Source organism: Tauraco erythrolophus, chromosome 24 (assembly GCF_009769465.1).
Source record: "Tauraco erythrolophus isolate bTauEry1 chromosome 24, bTauEry1.pri, whole genome shotgun sequence".
In the NCBI taxonomy this organism is placed as follows: Eukaryota; Metazoa; Chordata; class Aves; order Musophagiformes; family Musophagidae; genus Tauraco; species Tauraco erythrolophus.
The window spans coordinates 5,680,430-5,697,906 of NC_141488.1; the positions used below are offsets into that span (position 1 = coordinate 5,680,430).

Sequence of the window (17,477 nt, forward strand, 5' to 3'; positions counted from 1 at the left end):
CTTTTCCCTCCACTAGCTTTACTCTCGCCAGCCCGGGTTTGGCGCAGGGCAGCCTCAGTCGGCCCGAGGGTGCCACGGGCACCGTGCCGCCTTCACGCCTGGGTGGGCAAATTTTTAGGACAGTTTCCCCGAGGCGGCCGTAATCCCTTTCCCTGCGAGAGGGGCCGGCTGCCCGCACCCCTCCCCGGCCCGCAGCCTCCTGCTCCCTGTTGCTATGGCAAAGGATGTGTGTTGCCAGGGAGAGCGGCGCCGCGGAGATACCCTCCTCCCGCCGTCGCCATGGCAACTGTCTCCCTGCCTTCCCTTCCTTCTGTTGCCACGGAGACAGTCGCCCGCTCCCCATCTCCCCGTGTTGCCGTGGCGATGGGGAGGACGAGCCTCTGTGGAGGCTGCGGTTGCCACGGCAACGCGCTCCTTTTTGTTGCTACGGCAACAGCCCCGCTCCTCACCTCCCTGCCCCGTTGCTATAGCAACAGCACCTTTCCCACTCCATCCTACCCCCCAAAAAAAGGTACCGGGGGCAGAACCCCGCTCGTGGGCACGGCCCGGGTGCGGGGGGTGCCCGGGGTGCCCGGAAAGGGGCCGGGGGTGTAGCGCCGGGCAGGGCAGGGGCAGGGGCCGGGGATGGGGCCCCGGGCCGGGGGCAGGAACCCCGCCCGGCAGCGGGGCACAGGGCGCAGCGCCCGGCCCCGTCCTCCCCGCGGGTGGCCCCGGCCCCGGCCGCGTCCCGCCCCCGTCCCGCCCGCCGGGCCTCATGGCAGCCGCCGGGCCGGGCCGGGCAATGGCGGCGGCCGCGCTCCGCCTGGGCCGGGCCCCGCCGCCGCCGCCGCGGCCGCTGGTGGTGATCCTCGGCGCTACCGGCACCGGCAAGTCGGCGCTGGCGCTGCAGCTCGGGCTGCGCCTCGGCGGGGAGATCGTCAGCGCCGACTCCATGCAGGTACGGCGGCGGCGGCGCGGGGCAGGCCCAGCAGCCGGGAGGCGCCGGAGCCGGGCCCGGGGCCCGGGGGGGCGGTGCGGCTGGAGCGGCCCGGCCCGGCCCGGCCCCGCGGGGCTGCGGGCACACGCGTGCCCTCTGCCACTGCGCACCCGGCGGGGCGGCGGGCACCGTCCGCCCTTCCCGGCGCTGTGTTATGGATGTGGAATAAAGGAGGCCGGGATGCGGCAGCCGGAGGCGAGCGCTCCCCCTCGCCGTCACCGGCAAAGGGGCACCGGCGAGACACGGGAACGTGCATTAAAAATGGTATTTGCTGCGTGCCAGTGCCAGTCCCTGTGGTCCTGGGTGGCGGTGTGGGATGTGTCGGTTGTGCAGTCCGGTTCAGGAAAGACTGAGGAACTGAGCCACGTTTTTTTGGTCCTAATTGCGTTCAGCTACAAGAGCTTTGCCACGAGATGTAAATTTCAGCCACCGCAGGGATTTTGTTTCTGTTTAGCGGAATGTTTTCCTTCCCAATCAACACTTTCACTGTTCTCTTTCTGTAGTGCCTGAACTTTCCATCAAGTTTAATGTTTAATGTATTTATTATGCTTTTTAAAAAGGTGTTTTCTGCCAACAACGCCCTTTGTGCTGCGCAGAGATGGACTCTCGCTGTCCTGCGGACGCCTCCTGGTTTCCTACGCGGCGGCTGCTGATACTGGTGGTCACTCTTTGTGTCCCAGAGAGCTAGGTTTAAAAACTCTCTCTCCTGAATTTAGAACAAGCAATCGGAAAGCTTCAATTTATTTTATTGAATAGTTTCCTTAAGCTCTTGGGGGAAGAATGTTTGAGGTCTCAGCTGAATTGACAAAATCCCGCAGGGACAAAACATCCATCTAACACGCAGAAGCTTTTGTCCAGGTCAGGAGCAGCTGCCCTCCCGGCTGCCCGGCCCAGCCGTCGGGAACCACCAGGCATTGCCAGCCCTTAAGGTGTGCTCTCTAACGAAGGGCTGGCGCGTCCATCTCGCTCTTCTTGAGCCTGGGACTGCCCACGGGCTGGTTTTCTCCGCAGACCCTGTCTGGGCTGGGGCAGCTTTTAGGTGGCTACTGTTAAGTTTCCAAGGCAAGTTACTCTGCTCTAGTGTCCCCATCAGAAACGTCTCTGAGCAGAGCTCAGCTGGCGTGGTTTTACTAGTACTGACCTTCCTGATCCGAACAAGCCCTAGAGCTTTTGTTCAGTTATTCGTGCTTGTTTGTGTGCTGTGGACGCCGAGGTTCTGGGACCTTGCCGTGACCACTAGCCCAGCACACAGCAGGCTTTAATACTGGGAAGTGGCTGTAGACTGGAGCGATCCTGTGAACATGAGACTTCTGCTGCATCCCGAGCTCTGGGGATGTGGCTGGAGCCGACTCTCGCGCTGCGGATTCTTGTTTCGTGCTGGTGGATGTTCTGAAGCGTGTATTTTGTGCTCTGGTTGTTTCAGGTCCCACTATGGGAATGCAGGCACTGGGAAGACTCTGGCTGCAGGCGCCCAATGGCATCTGGGCTCGAGTGGCTCTTGTCCTCCTTTCCTTTTAATCTCATTCTAGCGTGACTGTGGAGCGAGAGCCGAGCGGCTCCGCTACTTTTATCCCATAACGCAGCGTGCATTCTGCGTGGCCTCTCGGGGCGGCGAGGCGGGGGCGGCCCGAAGGCACAGCCTCGAGCAGCGTGCGTCTGCGCCTCCCCCACCACGCTCCACTAACCCCTGTGCCCCGCTTAGGCGGCCGCAGCCAGCCAACTGGGTCTGCTTTCTTGCTGGCTTTGTTCCCGTGGAATACTGTCTCCCCGCTGCATATCCCTCTGCCATGCAGAGCTGGCTCTGGTGTCCTTGCGGAAGAGTCGCCGGGTTTTAAAAATCCCATTGCTCATTCTCGACTGACAGCTGCCAGCGACCGTGTCGCCCTCAGCCCCCTCTGTCCATTCATCGCTGCGCCCCGTGCGGGCTCCGCGGAGCTCTTGACAAGTGCTGGCAGTGTTTTGGGCAGCTGCTGGGGCTGGAGCCGGGCTAGGGAAGGGGCCGGGGAGCCCCGAGCCCACCTGTTCCCCCACACAGGCACCCCTCTATCTCCAGGGTGTTTTTGTCACAGCCCTGAGTCACTGTAGTCAAATTACGGATTTAGCTGCTGCCTGTGTGCAGCTCAGGAGCTCTGGTTAATCTGATGGCCTCTTAATCTTTGTTTTTGTCCTTTCTGTTGCTGTTTGTCATCCCAGTGAGTTTCCTTTAGGAATAAGTCATTCCGGGGAAGCCAGGCAGGCTGAAGCCAGTGCCGCTTCTTCATTCCTGACAGAGCAGAGAATGTGCAGCGATCCCGATGGCAGCTTGCTGGAGCACCCCGTCCGCTCCCAATCCCACTGTCCCTTCTGGATTTCATGCTTGAAGTGGTGATACAGTCCTTCTCCAGAGGCTGTCGTAGCACACTGGGTACATTTGCCACTTAGTGTGTCGAGTCAGGACATCTTAAGAGCCTTTGCTGACATCCTTCTCATGGCAGGGATCAGAGAGGAATGAATCATGATCTCCTTGCGCCCTCGCTTGGTTTGGGTCCTCCATGCCCATCTCCAGCTTGGAGATCCCTTGGCCCCTGTGAAGTCTTCACATTCTTCCCAGCTGTAGGTGTCTGGGATGTGTGTGGGGTCCCTGTGCTGCACAGCCATCACGTCACCTTCAGTACTGTGCTCCCTGCGCTCAGGGCAAGGACAGTGCCTTTCGCCCTCTAGTTCAGATGGAAACAAAGGGACAGAGTTTGGGATATGCATGAAACTGGTGGCAGAGCGAGGGTCTGGGAGAGCCCACCCTTCCTGGGCTGCGGATCGTCATGGGCGCCGCTTCCTGAGCATCGCTGCTGTTTGTGTCTCCTGCTTCAGTTTCCCCACCCTTCAAAAGGGGGGATGGCACTGACCCTCCAGCAAAGTGCTGCGAGCTGTGGGGCTGACCTGCCCGGGGGGCTCAGCGGCAGAGGTGGGAGGACGCCGTCAAGGCTAAGCATCTTTAGTCCCTGGCTTGGATTCGGTGTCTCGGAGGCTTGCTGCTCCAGGCTGCCGCTAATCTGTTTTGGGGCCTTAGAAAGCAACAAAGGCTTATCTGAGCCGCTTGCTGAAAATAGAAACGAGCATCGGGAGGACGTCTCGGTGCGAGACCCTGCCGACAGCCAGCTGGTGGAAACCTTCTCTGGGCTTTGCTGGGTGCGTGTAAAAGGCCGCCTTTGTTTCCTCCCAGCCCACACACTGACACCACATTCCTCCTCCTCTTGTTGCCAGATATTCGGGGAGGCTCTCGATGTTTAATCTCCAGGAGAACCTTGGGGGATTGGAGCCTGAACTGTAAATCCCGGCTCTGCCCGCACAGGGCACTGGGAGCTCCCGGCTGTCTCCGAGCCTCCCCGTCAGCCCTCTGTATTGACTGGGATTTCAGGCAGACGAGTGGGAGTCGGAGGAGCTGAAGGGCTGGACTGGTCCTTGCTGGGGGAGGAAAGGCACTGAGCCAAAGCTCGCTGAATTCTAAGGTTTTGGGTGCCGGCTGGAGACCTGTACTGAATGATGCTGCGCAGCCCGGGGTTGGGTAACGGAAGGGGATCAATAGGCTGCAGCCAGCCACGGGGCATGTTGGCACAGAGCTGCCTCTTGGGCCTCTCCTCCTGTCTGCTCGCCGTCCCCTGGAGCCAGATGGGTTTCCGAAGGGCAGAAAGTAAGAGCAGCATTTGGTTGCCCTCCCGCTCCTCCCTCTCTTCCTTCCCCCAGGCAAGCCTTTCTCCAGCGAGGGACCAGGAGCGGGAGCTGGCCCTCGCCTGCCGAGCAGCAAGTGCCAGAGTTAAGCAAGATGGGGAGTGTCTGCCAGGCAGCAGCCGGTTCAGCCACCCCAGCAGCTCCAGGCAGGGATCGGGCTTCCCTGCTCCACTAACCTCGGATCGTCCCTTTGCTGCTGCTCCGTGCCTTCTGCCCGTGGGTCACCTCTGTGTCACCTTGTCCTTCTGTCTGGGACCAGGGGAGGCAGTGGGCGGAGGCCGCGCTGCAGCCGGAGGTTTGGCAGCTTCTCAGAGGGGATTAAGGGGAAATTTGTTTCTGGAAGTCTGGCCCTCTGGCTGGGGTGGTTTCTGGGGGATGGAGGAGGAAATGAGTACAGCTGTTTTTCAGTCTCTTCTCCCATCAGGCCAGTTTACCCCAAACTGGAAGACTGCACCAAGCAGGGAGGTGCTGAGTGCTAAACACATCCTCCCTGCGACTGCGGCACAAAGCAGAGCCTTAGCCACTGCCTGGCACAGAGGGTGCTCAGTCCTTGGCATGGTGCAGAGCTGGGCTGGACAGAAAGGCTTTATGTGCCCCGCTGCGACCACGTGCCCGCTGCCAGCACCCACAGGGTGCGGGTCCCTGCTCTCATCCCTGTTTATCTGCAGAGCCTTGCAGCACCCACTGCCAGGCATGCCCAGGGCAGTGCCAGGGCACAGGGGTACCCTGTGCTGAGGAGGGTTGTGTTTGCATGCCGTGGGGAGCAGGGTGAGGAGCCTTCCTCCCTTCTCCTGGGTGAAAGATACTCTCATCTGAAAGGGCTCTGCTCATGGGACTCAGCTGGGACGCGGGGATGGGATGCCAGGCTGAGGTGGCTCCGATACTTGCACCATCTGGGTCTGTGGGCTGGGCTGTGGCTGTTGCTTTATGCAGCCTGGAGGGTGGATTTGGGCTGTGGCTCGGTTGGCTCTTTACCAAGAAGGCTCCCGAGGGGTTGGTTTGGGTGGCTTTTCTTTCTGCTCTGCTTTTAGCTGTCTAGCTGAGGGCCAGCATCTCTCAGCAGTGCTTTTCAAGGTCGTATATCCCAAACTTGAGATGGAAGATGCACCTCGAAGCAGCGAGATGCTGCTGGTTCTGCTCCCTGATGTCTCCTGGCACTTTGGTGCAGGACAGTGCCTGTTTTCCCCTGGGATCGCTGGCCTGCACCGATTTGTTTTGCTCCTCTCTATACCTGACCAGCTCACTGAGAGCAGGCAGTACGCCAGGGTTTTAAGATATGCATGAGCTGAGACCGTTGCCGTGCGTTGAGGAGGCTCCATGAAGTTGTGTGTTGCATCCAGAGAGATCTTTGGGATTTATTACAGGAAGCAGTGATCTTGTTCCCAAACGAGACTCAGTGCTGTGCTGGAGACGGGTGTTTGGAGAGAGGCACAGCTGAGCTTTTAGCTGCAGCTGCAGCAGCTGAGGAGCCGCTGCGTTGTTTCGAAGCTCTGTGTTTCAGAGCCCGGCTGGGTTGGTTACGCTGTCCGGGCTCTGACACCGCGCTCTGATCGCTCCATCAACCTTTTGTCCCTGACTGCGGGGTTATATCAGACCAGGAAAGCAGTCGGGAGCAGTTGGACTCACCGTTTGTCTCCTGTGGGCAGGAAAACAAACACCAGAGAGAGGCAGTTTGGCCCTGGCAGGAGCAGACGTTGGCAACATTCCTGCTGCCTTGCCTGAACGGGGCACGTGCCCCTGCCTGTGCTCCTGCTTCTCCAGAGACCAGCCAGGGGCTTGGAGGGGTGACAGGGGCAGGCAGCAGCTGTGCCCGGAGCGAGGAGGGGTGGTCCATGGGGCTTTCATGGGACGCAGGGGTGAACGATGGGCTCTTCTCTTCCCCAGGTGTACAAGGGCTTGGACATCATCACGAACAAAGTTTCTGCCCAGGAGCAGCGTCTGTGCAGACACCACATGATCAGCTTTGTGGACCCCCTTGTCTCCAACTACACGGTGGTGGATTTCAGAGACAAAGCCGTGGGTCTGATATCCTTTCGCGCTGCAGCCTGCCTGGCTGAGCAGCTACGGACTTGCCCCCTCCGCAGCCAGGCCTGCAAGAGAGAGCAGTGTTTGCATCAGCCTTGAGCTCTCCACATTGCAACTCACTCCGCTTTTCAGAGGTTCTTGCTGGCAAAGAGGGCTTGGAGCTTCTTTTTCCCAGCTAATGCTCAGGGCAGCTCCTCGGGGCTGGCTGGGGAAGATCTCTGCGGCACTGCAACAGTGCTGAGCTGGGTATTGCCCTCCCTGGGTGTCCCTGAGTTTTGGTGGTAGCTGGCACAGGTAGCAGAGGACAGTGAGAGGTGAGGGACACCTATAACCCTCACCTGCAGCCTCATGGCTCCTTGGGGCTGGCAGAGTGGGGTCTGAGCCTTGGGCTGCCGCTCCCCACAGCCCTCCCTGCCATGTGTCTCCGCTTATGCTCCCTGACTGTGGCACATTGAAGATATCTTTGCCCGAGACAAGATCCCAATCATTGTGGGAGGAACCAACTACTACATCGAGTCCCTGCTCTGGAAAGTCCTTATCAACACCAAGGTACCATTGTGGGGCTGCGTATCGCTCTGGGAAAGGGTGAGCCCCATGTTCAGGGCAGGCATCCTGCGACCGAGCACGGTGCTCCCCCTGCTATAGCAGGGCAAGGAGACCCAGAAGCTCCTCATTCACCCTGTGGGGCTGGGGGATCATCTTGCTTGTGCTGGCCTTGCACATGGATGAGTACCTTGAGTCAGGGCTGCCTTGTGCTCCACAGGAGAAGGCCAGCACAGCCCCCGGGCCGGTCACCGACAGGAAAGTGGAGCTGGAGCAGCTGGATGGTGTCGAGCTCCATCGCCGTCTGAGCCAGGTGGACCCAGAGATGGCGGCCAAGCTGCACCCCCACGACAAGCGCAAAGTGGCCAGGTGAGCTTGGTGTGCTGGGGGCAGGGAGCGCCAGGGCTCAGCATCCCTTCCTGAGGGAATCGTGTGCCTGGGAACACGGCAAGATGAGCTCTCCCATTCCAGGCGGGCGCTCCTGGCCTCTTAGCGAGGTGCTTGGGGACCTTGAAGCGCTGGTGTTGGGGAGCTCTCTGGGATCCGAGACCTTTGGCTATGCAGCCCCCGGCTTGAACTGCCTTTGGGGTCCAGGACAGCGCGTTGCTCCTGGCTTGTGTGCACCGGGGCTGCTCCCGCTGCGGTGCCCCAGCAGCAGGATTTATCTGGAGCTATTTAAAGAGCAAGCTGCCGTGCTGGCTGAGTAACATACCTGAGCTCTGTGGGAACGGCACGGCGGCAAGACCAGGCTTGCTGCTTTGGCGGGCCCGTCCCAGCCGAGCCCTGGCCCGGGGGGAGCAGAACGCCGCCCACCCCATTCGCACGGTGCAGGGGGACGGAGGGTTGGGCACCCAGTGCAGCTTCCTCCACCTCCCCGGCAGGGCTGGGCTGAGCTGGCGGTAATGCTTCGCAGCATCGGACACGTTGGCCCCTTCCCTGCATCCCTGCCTGGCTGGAAATGGCAGGGCTGGAGCCAGAACTCTGGCCCCTGCAGGGCTTGTCCCGGTGCCAGGCAGGAGTGGGTGGCTGTGCTCTGGGCTCCTTGGGTGCCACCGCTGTGCTCTGCACTGCGTTGCACCCTCAGGACCTGGGTGTGCTTGGGATGCCGGGCACGGGAGGGGGCAGAAACCTGCCCTCCCCCCACATGAGAGGGTTGGATCACAGCGAGTGTCTGCGGTTCCCTTTGCTGGAGCCCCCGGGGCTGCCGGGGAAATGGAAAAGCTCATCCTCACCCAGCCTCTGAGCTCTGTCTGTCTCTGCTTACAGGAGCCTCCAAGTGTTTGAAGAGACGGGGATCCCCCATAGTGAAATCTTGCACCAGCAGCAGGAGGAGGAAGGTGGGGGGCCCTTAGGAGGGCCTCTGAAATACCCACATCCATGCATCTTGTGGCTCCGTGCCGACCAGGCAGGTGAGAGTGGGCTCCTGGCTGGCTGAGGAAGGTGATGCAGGATTAGTGCCAACTCCCTGCTCCTGCCCCAGCCTCCTCCCTGCACAAGCAGCGATTCTTTGGCATCAGTGGGTGTGAGAGTGGGCTCGTTCCTCTCGCCTGCTGGGCTCTGCCTTCCTTGATGGATCGAGAGGCTGGCAGTGCCGAACCATGTCCCTGGCACGTTGTCCAGCTGTGGGCCTGCCGAGGGCATGGCTCTGAGTGGCTGAGCGTGTCCTGCTCTCCTCCTCCCAGCTCTGGACCAGCGGCTGGAGAAGCGGGTGGATGACATGCTGGCTGCAGGACTGCTGGAGGAGCTGCGGGACTTCCACCGACGCTACAACCAAGAGAAGGTGGCTGAGAACCGGTGGGTGAGCAGCCAGCTCCCTTTCTGCTCCCAGTCCCACCTGCCAGAGCTGTGCAGGATCCAGACCGACTCTCCCTGAAGCAGCTCTGATGTATTGCTGCTCCCAGCCCTTTCCTGGCAGTGCCTGCTCCTGCAGCAGGGTCAGCAGACAGGACGGGTGCCTGCCTCTGCAGGGGCACCATCAGCGGAGAGGTCTGAACCAGCCAGATCCTCCAGCACTTCCTGGCCTTCCCTGCCAGAGCCCTTAGACCAGGGTTGGTCAAACTGTGGGTCTTAGTGTTGAATTATTTTTGCCTGGACCGTATCTGCCAAGTGGTGACGTTTCACCTCACTAAAAGTTACTTGGTGCTGCCCGAGTGTTCACACAGCGAAGCTGACACGGGCTGTCACTGAAGGCACCAGTCTGCCTTCCTGTGTGTTTCTGGGATGGCTTGTCCCCTGAATCCATGGGCTTCTGTCACCTGTGGGGGTCCTGCAGGGCGAGCCACAGGGATCTGAGCTGGTATGGGGCTGTTCTGAGGGAGACTGCTTTGACCCCTGTCTCTTGTCTTGTTCTCCAGGCAGGATTACCAGCATGGCATCTTCCAGTCCATCGGCTTTAAGGAGTTCCATGAGTACCTCATCAGTGAGGGGAATTGCTCGCCTGAGACCAGTGCCCTGCTGCTGCAAAAAGGTTGGAGAAACACCCTGTGTTCCCTATGTCCCTCAGCCTCACACAGCTCCAGGTGACACTGCGTGGTGGTCTGAACCAAGCTCAAACCTTGGGGCAGTTCTTGTTGGGGTTGAGCTGCACCTTTCTGTCTGCTTTTTCCATGTCTGCCAGCCTGGGGGGGAAGGGATTCTTTTATTAGTGCTTGGAGAGCATCTCTGAGGACACTCAGAGCAACTCCTCCCTCTTTTACCCCAGGCCTTCTTGCAGCACAGCATGATTTGGGATCTGGAGCTGGTCTACCAGTGAACTGGGTGATGGGATCCCAGCTGGGATGTGAATGCTGTGGAGAACAGGGTTAGAAAAAAGGAATGAAGCAGAACTCAGCATCTGGTTCAGCAGCAGGATGGTGGGAAGGAATCTGGGGATCTAGCAGATCACAGCATGAGTCAATAGTGATGCACTCTTCGATGGCATGGTTCCTTCTGGAATGTCCGGACTGATGTGCTGTTTTTAAAGGAGAGAGCTGCTCTGCTCCTCAGCACAGCGGAGGTCCCAGGCGGAGCTGGTCTGTGTCGAGAAGGGATCAATGTGGAGATGGAGGCTGAGGAAACCACAGAAATGATAAAAGACTTGAAAACAAGTCTGATGCAGAAGGGGCTTGTTGTGTCTGCTCAGGAGATGATCACGGAGGGATATGATAAGTCTGGTAGTAAATACCGAAAGGTTGTACAGGAGTAAACCATCCTCTGGGCCCACTGCGGGTAGGACAAGGAGTCCTGGGCTCCGTTTGCACAGAGGAGTATCCAGTTAGGGGTTGTGAGACCAGTGCAGCCCCTGAACAGATTGTCCTACCTGCTAAAAGCTTCAGGGCTGGGGTTTTGAGCCCTTTCCACCCAACGTTCGTTCAAGGGCATTTGGGACACCTTGTCCAGCCCTTCCACGCTGCCGCTGCTCTGGCAGGGCTTGGCTGCTTTGCCGTGATAACCACGTCGCACGGCTGGCTCGGAGACTGGCAGTAGAAATGCTTCTCTTAAGTGAGCACCCACAAACTTTAGCCTGGTGTGATTTGCTCGCACCGGAGCTGACAGCCTCTTCTCGCTCTGCCCTGAGCTCAGCTTGCAGCTGCGCTGACCTTTCGTTTTATTTTTTTTTTTAACTTTTTACTCCCTCTATTCCAAAGGGATCCAGGCCCTGAAACAGGTGACTAAGAGATACGCCCGGAGGCAGAACAAGTGGGTCCGAAACCGCTTCCTGAAACGTGAGTCCTCTGTTCCTGCCCTGCCTCACCATCCCTGTGCTCCCATCTCTTCCCATCCCTCCTTGGCACATCCCCTGCTGCCGCCTCAAGAGAGGAGAGCGGTGGCTTCTCTGCTTTGGGGCAGCGTGTGCTGGGGGCGATGCGAGTCCAGCAGAGATCAGATGATCCTGCCTGGATTCTTCCTGCTGGCCCAGGCTGCCCCCAGCCAAATCCCTCCAGGAGCCACAGGCACCCGGTGTCCCAATCCACCAACCAGGCTCTCACCTGGTTCTTTCCCACATACTTGTCCCACATCCTCAGACAGCCCACCAGCACTGTCCATGTCTATCCTGCCCCCAGCCTCTCTGCCCAGACACTCAGGATCCTGAGTCCTGGATCCTGAGCTGCAAGGCTCAGCAGGGAGAAGTCCAAGCTCCTTCTCACTGCTTCCCCTGTACCCCTGGCTGCCTGTGAAGGGAAGATCTTCCCCTCCCAGCAGAAGTGCCATCAAGATGAGATTGTTAATACTCCAGTGGAACAAAGCGAGCAAAGGCTCAGCCCCGTGCCGGGCAGCAGATGATGACGATGGCCACAGTGTCCCTGCAGCCTGTCCTGCCAACAGCTCCTGAGGGGCTCAGGAAGGGGGTGCCCAGCACGATGCCTCTCCCCACACACCCACACATGCTCCCTGCATGGGGTGAAAAGCCCAGTTGACAGCTGCCCTCTGGATTAGGAGCAGGAGCCCGTTGGCTGCTCTTAGCCTGGGCCATGCTCGCCACGGTGGCAGGAAGCCAGCAGGACTTCCCTGTCCCAGCCCCAGCCTTGGAGCAGGGCCAGCAGCAGCAGCTGGGAGCCGGGCACTTGTTGAAAGGTGCTTGGTAGGGGCAAAACAACAATTAAAAAAAAAAAATGCAGGGAGAAACTAGGAACAAAAGACGGGCTTTGAACGAGGTGCAAGAGCTTCCTGGAGCCATGTGCTCGGTGGCTGTGGCTCACCTTTCTGGTGGCAGGTGTGCTTCACATCGGTGCTGTCGGGAGCTTGTTTGTGGTTCAGCACCTGCCGGAGACTGGCACGCGGCAGCTTTTGATGGCTCAGTCCGAGTGGGGCCGTGTGCCCGATGGCTGCGGGCAGGTGGGCCGCCGCGGGGCAGCCGTGTCGCCGGGGGGAACGGGTGCTCTCTGATCACAGCAGTCTCGCCCGGCCAGGCCACAGCGAGCTCCTCGTGCCCTTGCACCGGGCTGGGGGAGGCTGAAGGGGTGACTTTGAGACTGTGCCTTGTCAAGTCAAGGCATTAGTAAAGCATCTCCTGTGGTGGCTGGCTAGTGTGAGCCGGGAACATTGGCCCCTGCAGCTGCACAAGCAATTACACCTCTGAGTGGGAACCTGAACCCCCAGATTCCTCATCCAGACTCCGTGTCTGCATCTCTGTGCAGGCTTTGTATGATGGCTTTGTGCCTGCATCTAGCTTTTGGTGGACCACAGCCGTGATGAAGCCTTTGCTGTTATGATGGGCTGTCGGTGTGCTCGGGTTTCCTAATGCTGTCCCGAAGGCAGGCAGCCGTGAAGGTGCTTGCTTGAGGTCTTAGGTGTTCTTGCTGTTTGTGAGGGTGGTGCCCCCCAAGATGAGGTCTCTGGTAATTTTGGCTCTGGAAAGGCTGGTGTTGTTTGCTTCTGAATGCTAAAGGACAGCTAGATAGGAAAGAGCAGATCCCCCATGGTCACAGCGTAGCCCCGTGGGTGCTAGGATGTGGTTCTGGTGGTGACCTGCCTTTCTGTGTCTCTAGGTCCTGGGCCCAACGTGCCCCCGGTGTATGGCTTGGAGGTGTCAGATCTCTTGCGGTGGGAGGAGGATGTGCTGAAACCTGCTCTGGAGATTGTGGAGAGCTTCATCCAGGTACTGGGTAACTGGGGTTAACACGTGAGCTGTGGCTGAGAAGCCAACTCCTCGGGAGACTCCAGGCCCCACAACTTGGTGCTTAGTGTGTCCTGTGAGCAGGGTCTGTGTACATGTCTAACCTTGAGCTTTCTTTCCCCATGGTGGCAGAGGGTCATTGTCTAAGCTGAAAATTTCTCCTAATGCCCAGTACTGCGCTTGTCTTGCATGGTAAAACTGCAGTGTCTGTCCTGGCACCTTAGTGTCTGAGTATGACAAGTTCAGAGCCCAAACTCCACCAAAGGGAGCACAGCCAAGCACGTTTTCATAGTAGAAACCAATCTGAGGCATCATTTAATCTACAGGGACGCGAGCCTCCAGCAGAGCCTGTGAAGATGGAATACGACGTAAACGAGAACAAACGGAGTCATCGCGTGTGTGAGCTCTGCGACAGAGTCATCATCGGGGACAGGGAGTGGGCAGGTAGGATCTGGGGAGGGGGCGAGGAGCGGGGCTGGCAGGGGGCACAGCGAGCGCAGTTACGCGCAGGGATGGAGCGAGGCGGTTCTCTGGAGCAGAGCAGCTTCCTTGGCTGTCTTTGCTTGGCCGATGACCCTCAGCACATGATCTTGGGCTTTCAGGGATTGTTTACAGCCCATGTATGAAAGCAGCCATTTGCAAGCCCAGAGGGGGTGCAGGAGCTGTGCCACAGCAGCCATCTGTCGGGTTTCCCCCCCTTCCCCGGCACCCAGTAAACACCGCCGCGCTCTGCCGTCACGCCAGACGTGGGGATCTATACGTAGCATCGAGCCTCGGAGCTGTCTGTGTTTAGTCAGGGCTGCTGGTCCTTTTCAGTGCTTTAGATGCTTTGTCAAAAAGCACTGAACAAATGTGTTTCTTCTAAAATTTTGTTATGTAAACCGAAAGTTTCTTAGTGTCTTTGATAGCTTGGTTTTGCTCCAATATTTCCTATTTGTTTGATTTTTTTTTTTTTTAAAAAAAAGAAGTATTCTTAGCTGTAATGGTAATAGAAAGGGATTTTCTATTTTCAATAGACTTACTTTAAAAGAGCTCAGTTGGAATCAGATTAACTCAGTGAATTTATCTGTGCTGTGAGGCTCACGCTGAGAACCAGAAACAAAAAGTAGTGAAGAAACTGCCTGCAGAAATGAAACTCTTACGTGTCCATGCGTGGCCCAAATGCACTGTATGCAGACACAATGCAAAGATAAATTTCCCAGGTCATTGGTCGTTGGATTTGAACGAGTCGCCTCTTCCTATTGATCCAAGGAACTGCTGAAAGCCAAGATGGAAGTTGGCTCAGAGTAGGAAGCTCGTTGTAGTGAGATCTGTTTGTAACTGTTATTTTAGCCAGTCTCAGCTGTCTCGGCTTGGAGGTGCTTTGAAGGAGCTCTACCTACTCCAGAACTAGAGGAGACTCAAAGGTATCAGACTCTGTGCCTTCCTTCCAGGTCCAGCAAGTTTTATGAGCGAGTGGGAACTCCTGAAGATCCCCCCAAACACTACAGCTGCACATGCATGCCCCCTAGGGATGTCATCCCAAATTCTGACAGATGATGACAGTACCTTTCTCAACCAAGACCAGCTGTTGTTCTCTGCATCCAGCTGAATTTGGCTCAAATCCCTAGGCAGTGGGAGAAAAGTGGTCCAAAACCTGGGTGTTACTTGCTACAGCAAAATGTAAAAGCTCAAAGGGAAATGAAAACAGTTGTGGGAGCTGAGTCGATCTGCAATCTGGTCTGTTTTCTGAAGTTAAGTTACAGATAGTTCTGGGAATTGCTTCCCAGCACCCCGCTGGCGCTGGAAGATTTTAAAATTTTATCTGATTTTACAATTTGCGTGGACTTAAAAGAGCACACCTCCCCAGACAGCAGCAGCAATCGGTGCTTCTCCCAGGCACTGCGCTTTGGTGTTGCTTGAGACAAACTGTAAAAGGTGAGACTTTGTCTCAAGCTGAGGGTGACCCTACAGCATTGTGATAAAGCAGCAGCTTTGCATGTAATTTCATCCTTTGGCAGAAAAGGAGGACTGGAAAACACCTGAGGGCCTTGATTCAGTGAGCACATACCCTTGTTTAATTAGGGCCCTGCTTGAAAACTTTGCTGCTTTAATTGCTGCGCTGATCTCTTGGAAATAGGAAAACCGCCCTGCTGAGATAATGCCACGGATACAGGAGGTTTTGCTGTCCTTAACTATGTGATTGCAAACAGAAATGCAGCTTCTGCTGCCCTGCCACGTCAGTACAAGTTGCATCCCGGGGATTACGCCTCTGTTCCCGTCCGACTCCTGCTGAAGTGCTCTCGTAGCTGGGAGCCTTGCCCTGGAGTTATGCAAAAGCAGAACTGTGCTCCGGGCTCCGTCCTGATCCGCTCTGTAGATGTACAGGATATCCCCAGTGCTGTGGTGCAGGTATCCAGGCTTACAAATGATCCTGGCAGCGCTCCGTGGGGTGGCGGGTCGTTGCACAACCTCGCCTGTGTCCTGCAGCGTGCCACCTCTTTGGTAACGCTTTCCTTTCTCCCGTCCTCCCGGCGGCGTGGCTCGCTTGGGAGCAGGCTTGCTGGGAGAGCTGGATCCTGACAGTCTGGAGTGTTCTGCATACACAGAGCCAGGTTTCTTCCCTCTCCCAGTCCTTTCTGAAGTCGAGAGAAGGCTTGGAAGGGTTGTCCTCCTTTGAGCCCCAATAGTTTGGCCTAGAAATGTCCTGAGAAATGGCCAGGGCAGGGCTCGGGAGTTCACTTTTCTGCGGGAATGAATTGTGCGGGAGGATGGGAAGGGAGGATGCTCTGCACCGCACGGGGGGATCGGATCAGGCGATCCCATCTCCAAGTTCCCCAGGGTTAAACGCTCTGTTTGCCTCTTCCTCCAGCTCACACACGATCCAAATCCCACCTGCACCATCTGAAGAAGAGAAGGAAGCTGGAGGCTGCCAGCCGTGCTGCAGAGACTGAGGGCGACAGGGGGGGTGCAGAGCCCTCGGGCCAGGACAGCAGCTCACCTTGGCCGTAGGCCCACGGAGCAGCTGGTGAAGGGGAGCAGCCGCTCTTCCACCTGCGCGGCGAGGGGGTGACTTACTCCTGAGTGGCCTTCAACCGAACAAGCTGAGTCATTTTTTTTTTTGGGGATGAGGCAGGTGTGTAAGTGACAGCCAAAGGCTGTCGGCTGCATCACATCACCTTCATGTGGCCACCTCGTGCCGTGTTCCCGTGCCTCCCCAGCACTGCCTGGAAAGGACTGGGCTCCGGGGCAATGCTCGGAGCATCTTCCCATGCCAAGCGTTAATTCCTACCAGCGACGCAGCATTATCCTTGGAATGGTTGAGCCGATCCTGCTGGCTGTGAACGTGTCGTTCTCAGAGACAGAAATACCCCGCGCTCCTCCAGCTTGGCCAGGAGCGCAGCTCCGGAGCTGCGTGAGCTCTTACTGCCTTTATTGTGAAGAGGATATTTTTTTTCTTTTTATATGGAAATAAAGTTGCCAGATTATTGCGGGTTCCTCTCCCTATGAACAAGCGCAGTTGTTTTGCTCTCTGTTCCCACCTGGCCCACATCCCCTGTTCTGGGCACGGGGTGGGATGTCAAGGCTTGGTTTCTTCTTCCAGTCACCTTTTCTGCAGCTTCTGAGGGAGCCGAGCAGATGTTCTCAGCTTGGTGGAGGCAGGCTGATCCCTGTGCACATGGCAGGTGCAGAAGGAGCTGGCACCTGTTAAACAGGAACTTGGAAATGATCTCATCAAGTTTGCAACAGATGAGTCTGTCCTAGTTAAAGCTGAATTCCCGGGGGTTTACGCTGTGGTTTGGCAGTGGGAACTGGCCCAGCATTTGAATCCGAGTTGCTGAGCAGCAAATTCCTTGTGCCGCGTCCGCGAGGCAGTTGGTCTCCGCAGCGTCGTTCCTGGAGGACGCGAGTGCCGTCTGGGTGAAACCAGAGGGCTTTTTCCAAGGCATTGGGGATTCTCCTGGCAAATGCAGTCAAGACCGTTCCTCCTGGGAGGGTTTTGGGTTGGTAGAGCACAATTTTTTCCTTCAGCTGCTTGAGATACACCATGTGGCAAGAGCCATCTCCAAGGGGAGCGGCTGCATGGGTGGATCTGCCACCGCTCACTCTGGGGATGCCTGCTCTGATAGGGATTAGATTCAACCTCTGGTTTGTGTTCCTCAGCATTGAATTATTTCTGTAATATTTCAGCCGTGGAGCTGCTGCCTTGAGCCATTGGTAGGGATGTGGGGTGGCTTGGGAGCTCGGACGGAAGGGAACATGCAGGGAAGAGCTGGGAATTTGGGTTGGCTTTTCTCTGCCGGCATTGGGCAGAGCTGGCCATCAGCTTTCAAACGCTGGGCACTGCGTTTGTGTTGCTGGATCTGTCTGCAGCACCAGCTGAACCTCTTCTCCAGCCCAGACTTGTTTGCCATCCACACTGACTCAAGCGTACATGGATCTGGGCTCAGCCCGGCGCTGGAGCACCCGGCCGGGTGTAAAGCCCCGTTTGCCGCCGACGTGCTGAGCGTGGTCTTGTGACCGACATCGTGGACGCGTTGAGTCATCCCCAGGCCAGGCTGGGATCATCGGGGCAGCTCTGAGAACGAGGGGTGGGATTATCTGCCCTGTCTCCTGAGCGCGGTCAGATGACCATACTGTTAGAAATGGATT

At 57.6% G+C, this 17,477-nt stretch overlaps 1 protein-coding gene across 2 annotated transcripts; it reads left to right on the forward strand.

Annotated features, from left to right (window-relative positions):
* The first annotated feature begins 754 nt into the window (after positions 1-754).
* Positions 755-15,836, forward strand: TRIT1 (tRNA isopentenyltransferase 1). Of its 2 annotated transcripts, none has more exons than XM_086626153.1 (11): positions 755-937; positions 6,566-6,706; positions 7,157-7,255; positions 7,470-7,618; positions 8,516-8,658; positions 8,932-9,043; positions 9,604-9,716; positions 10,876-10,953; positions 12,718-12,827; positions 13,172-13,289; positions 15,697-15,836. In XM_086626153.1, exons 1-11 carry the CDS (start codon positions 755-757, stop codon positions 15,834-15,836), a joined length of 1,386 nt encoding a protein of 461 aa, XP_086482279.1. The 2 variants fall into 2 exon arrangements, with proteins under 2 accessions (XP_086482279.1, XP_086482280.1); XM_086626154.1 differs by having other exon boundaries at positions 7,473-7,618.
* Positions 15,837-17,477: the final 1,641 nt, after the last annotated feature.

What these genes read in the sequence shown, in the direction of transcription:
- TRIT1 (XM_086626153.1), top strand. Translation starts at nt 755, where the DNA reads ATGGCAGCCGCCGGGCCGGGCCGGGCAATGGCGGCGGCCGCGCTCCGC. An exon ending in GAGACAAAGCCGTGGGTCTG is followed by an intron (nt 6,707 to 7,156) that starts ATATCCTTTCGC and finishes TGACTGTGGCAC; the next exon opens with ATTGAAGATATCTTTGCCCG. An exon ending in TTGTGGAGAGCTTCATCCAG is followed by an intron (nt 12,828 to 13,171) that starts GTACTGGGTAAC and finishes TTTAATCTACAG; the next exon opens with GGACGCGAGCCTCCAGCAGA.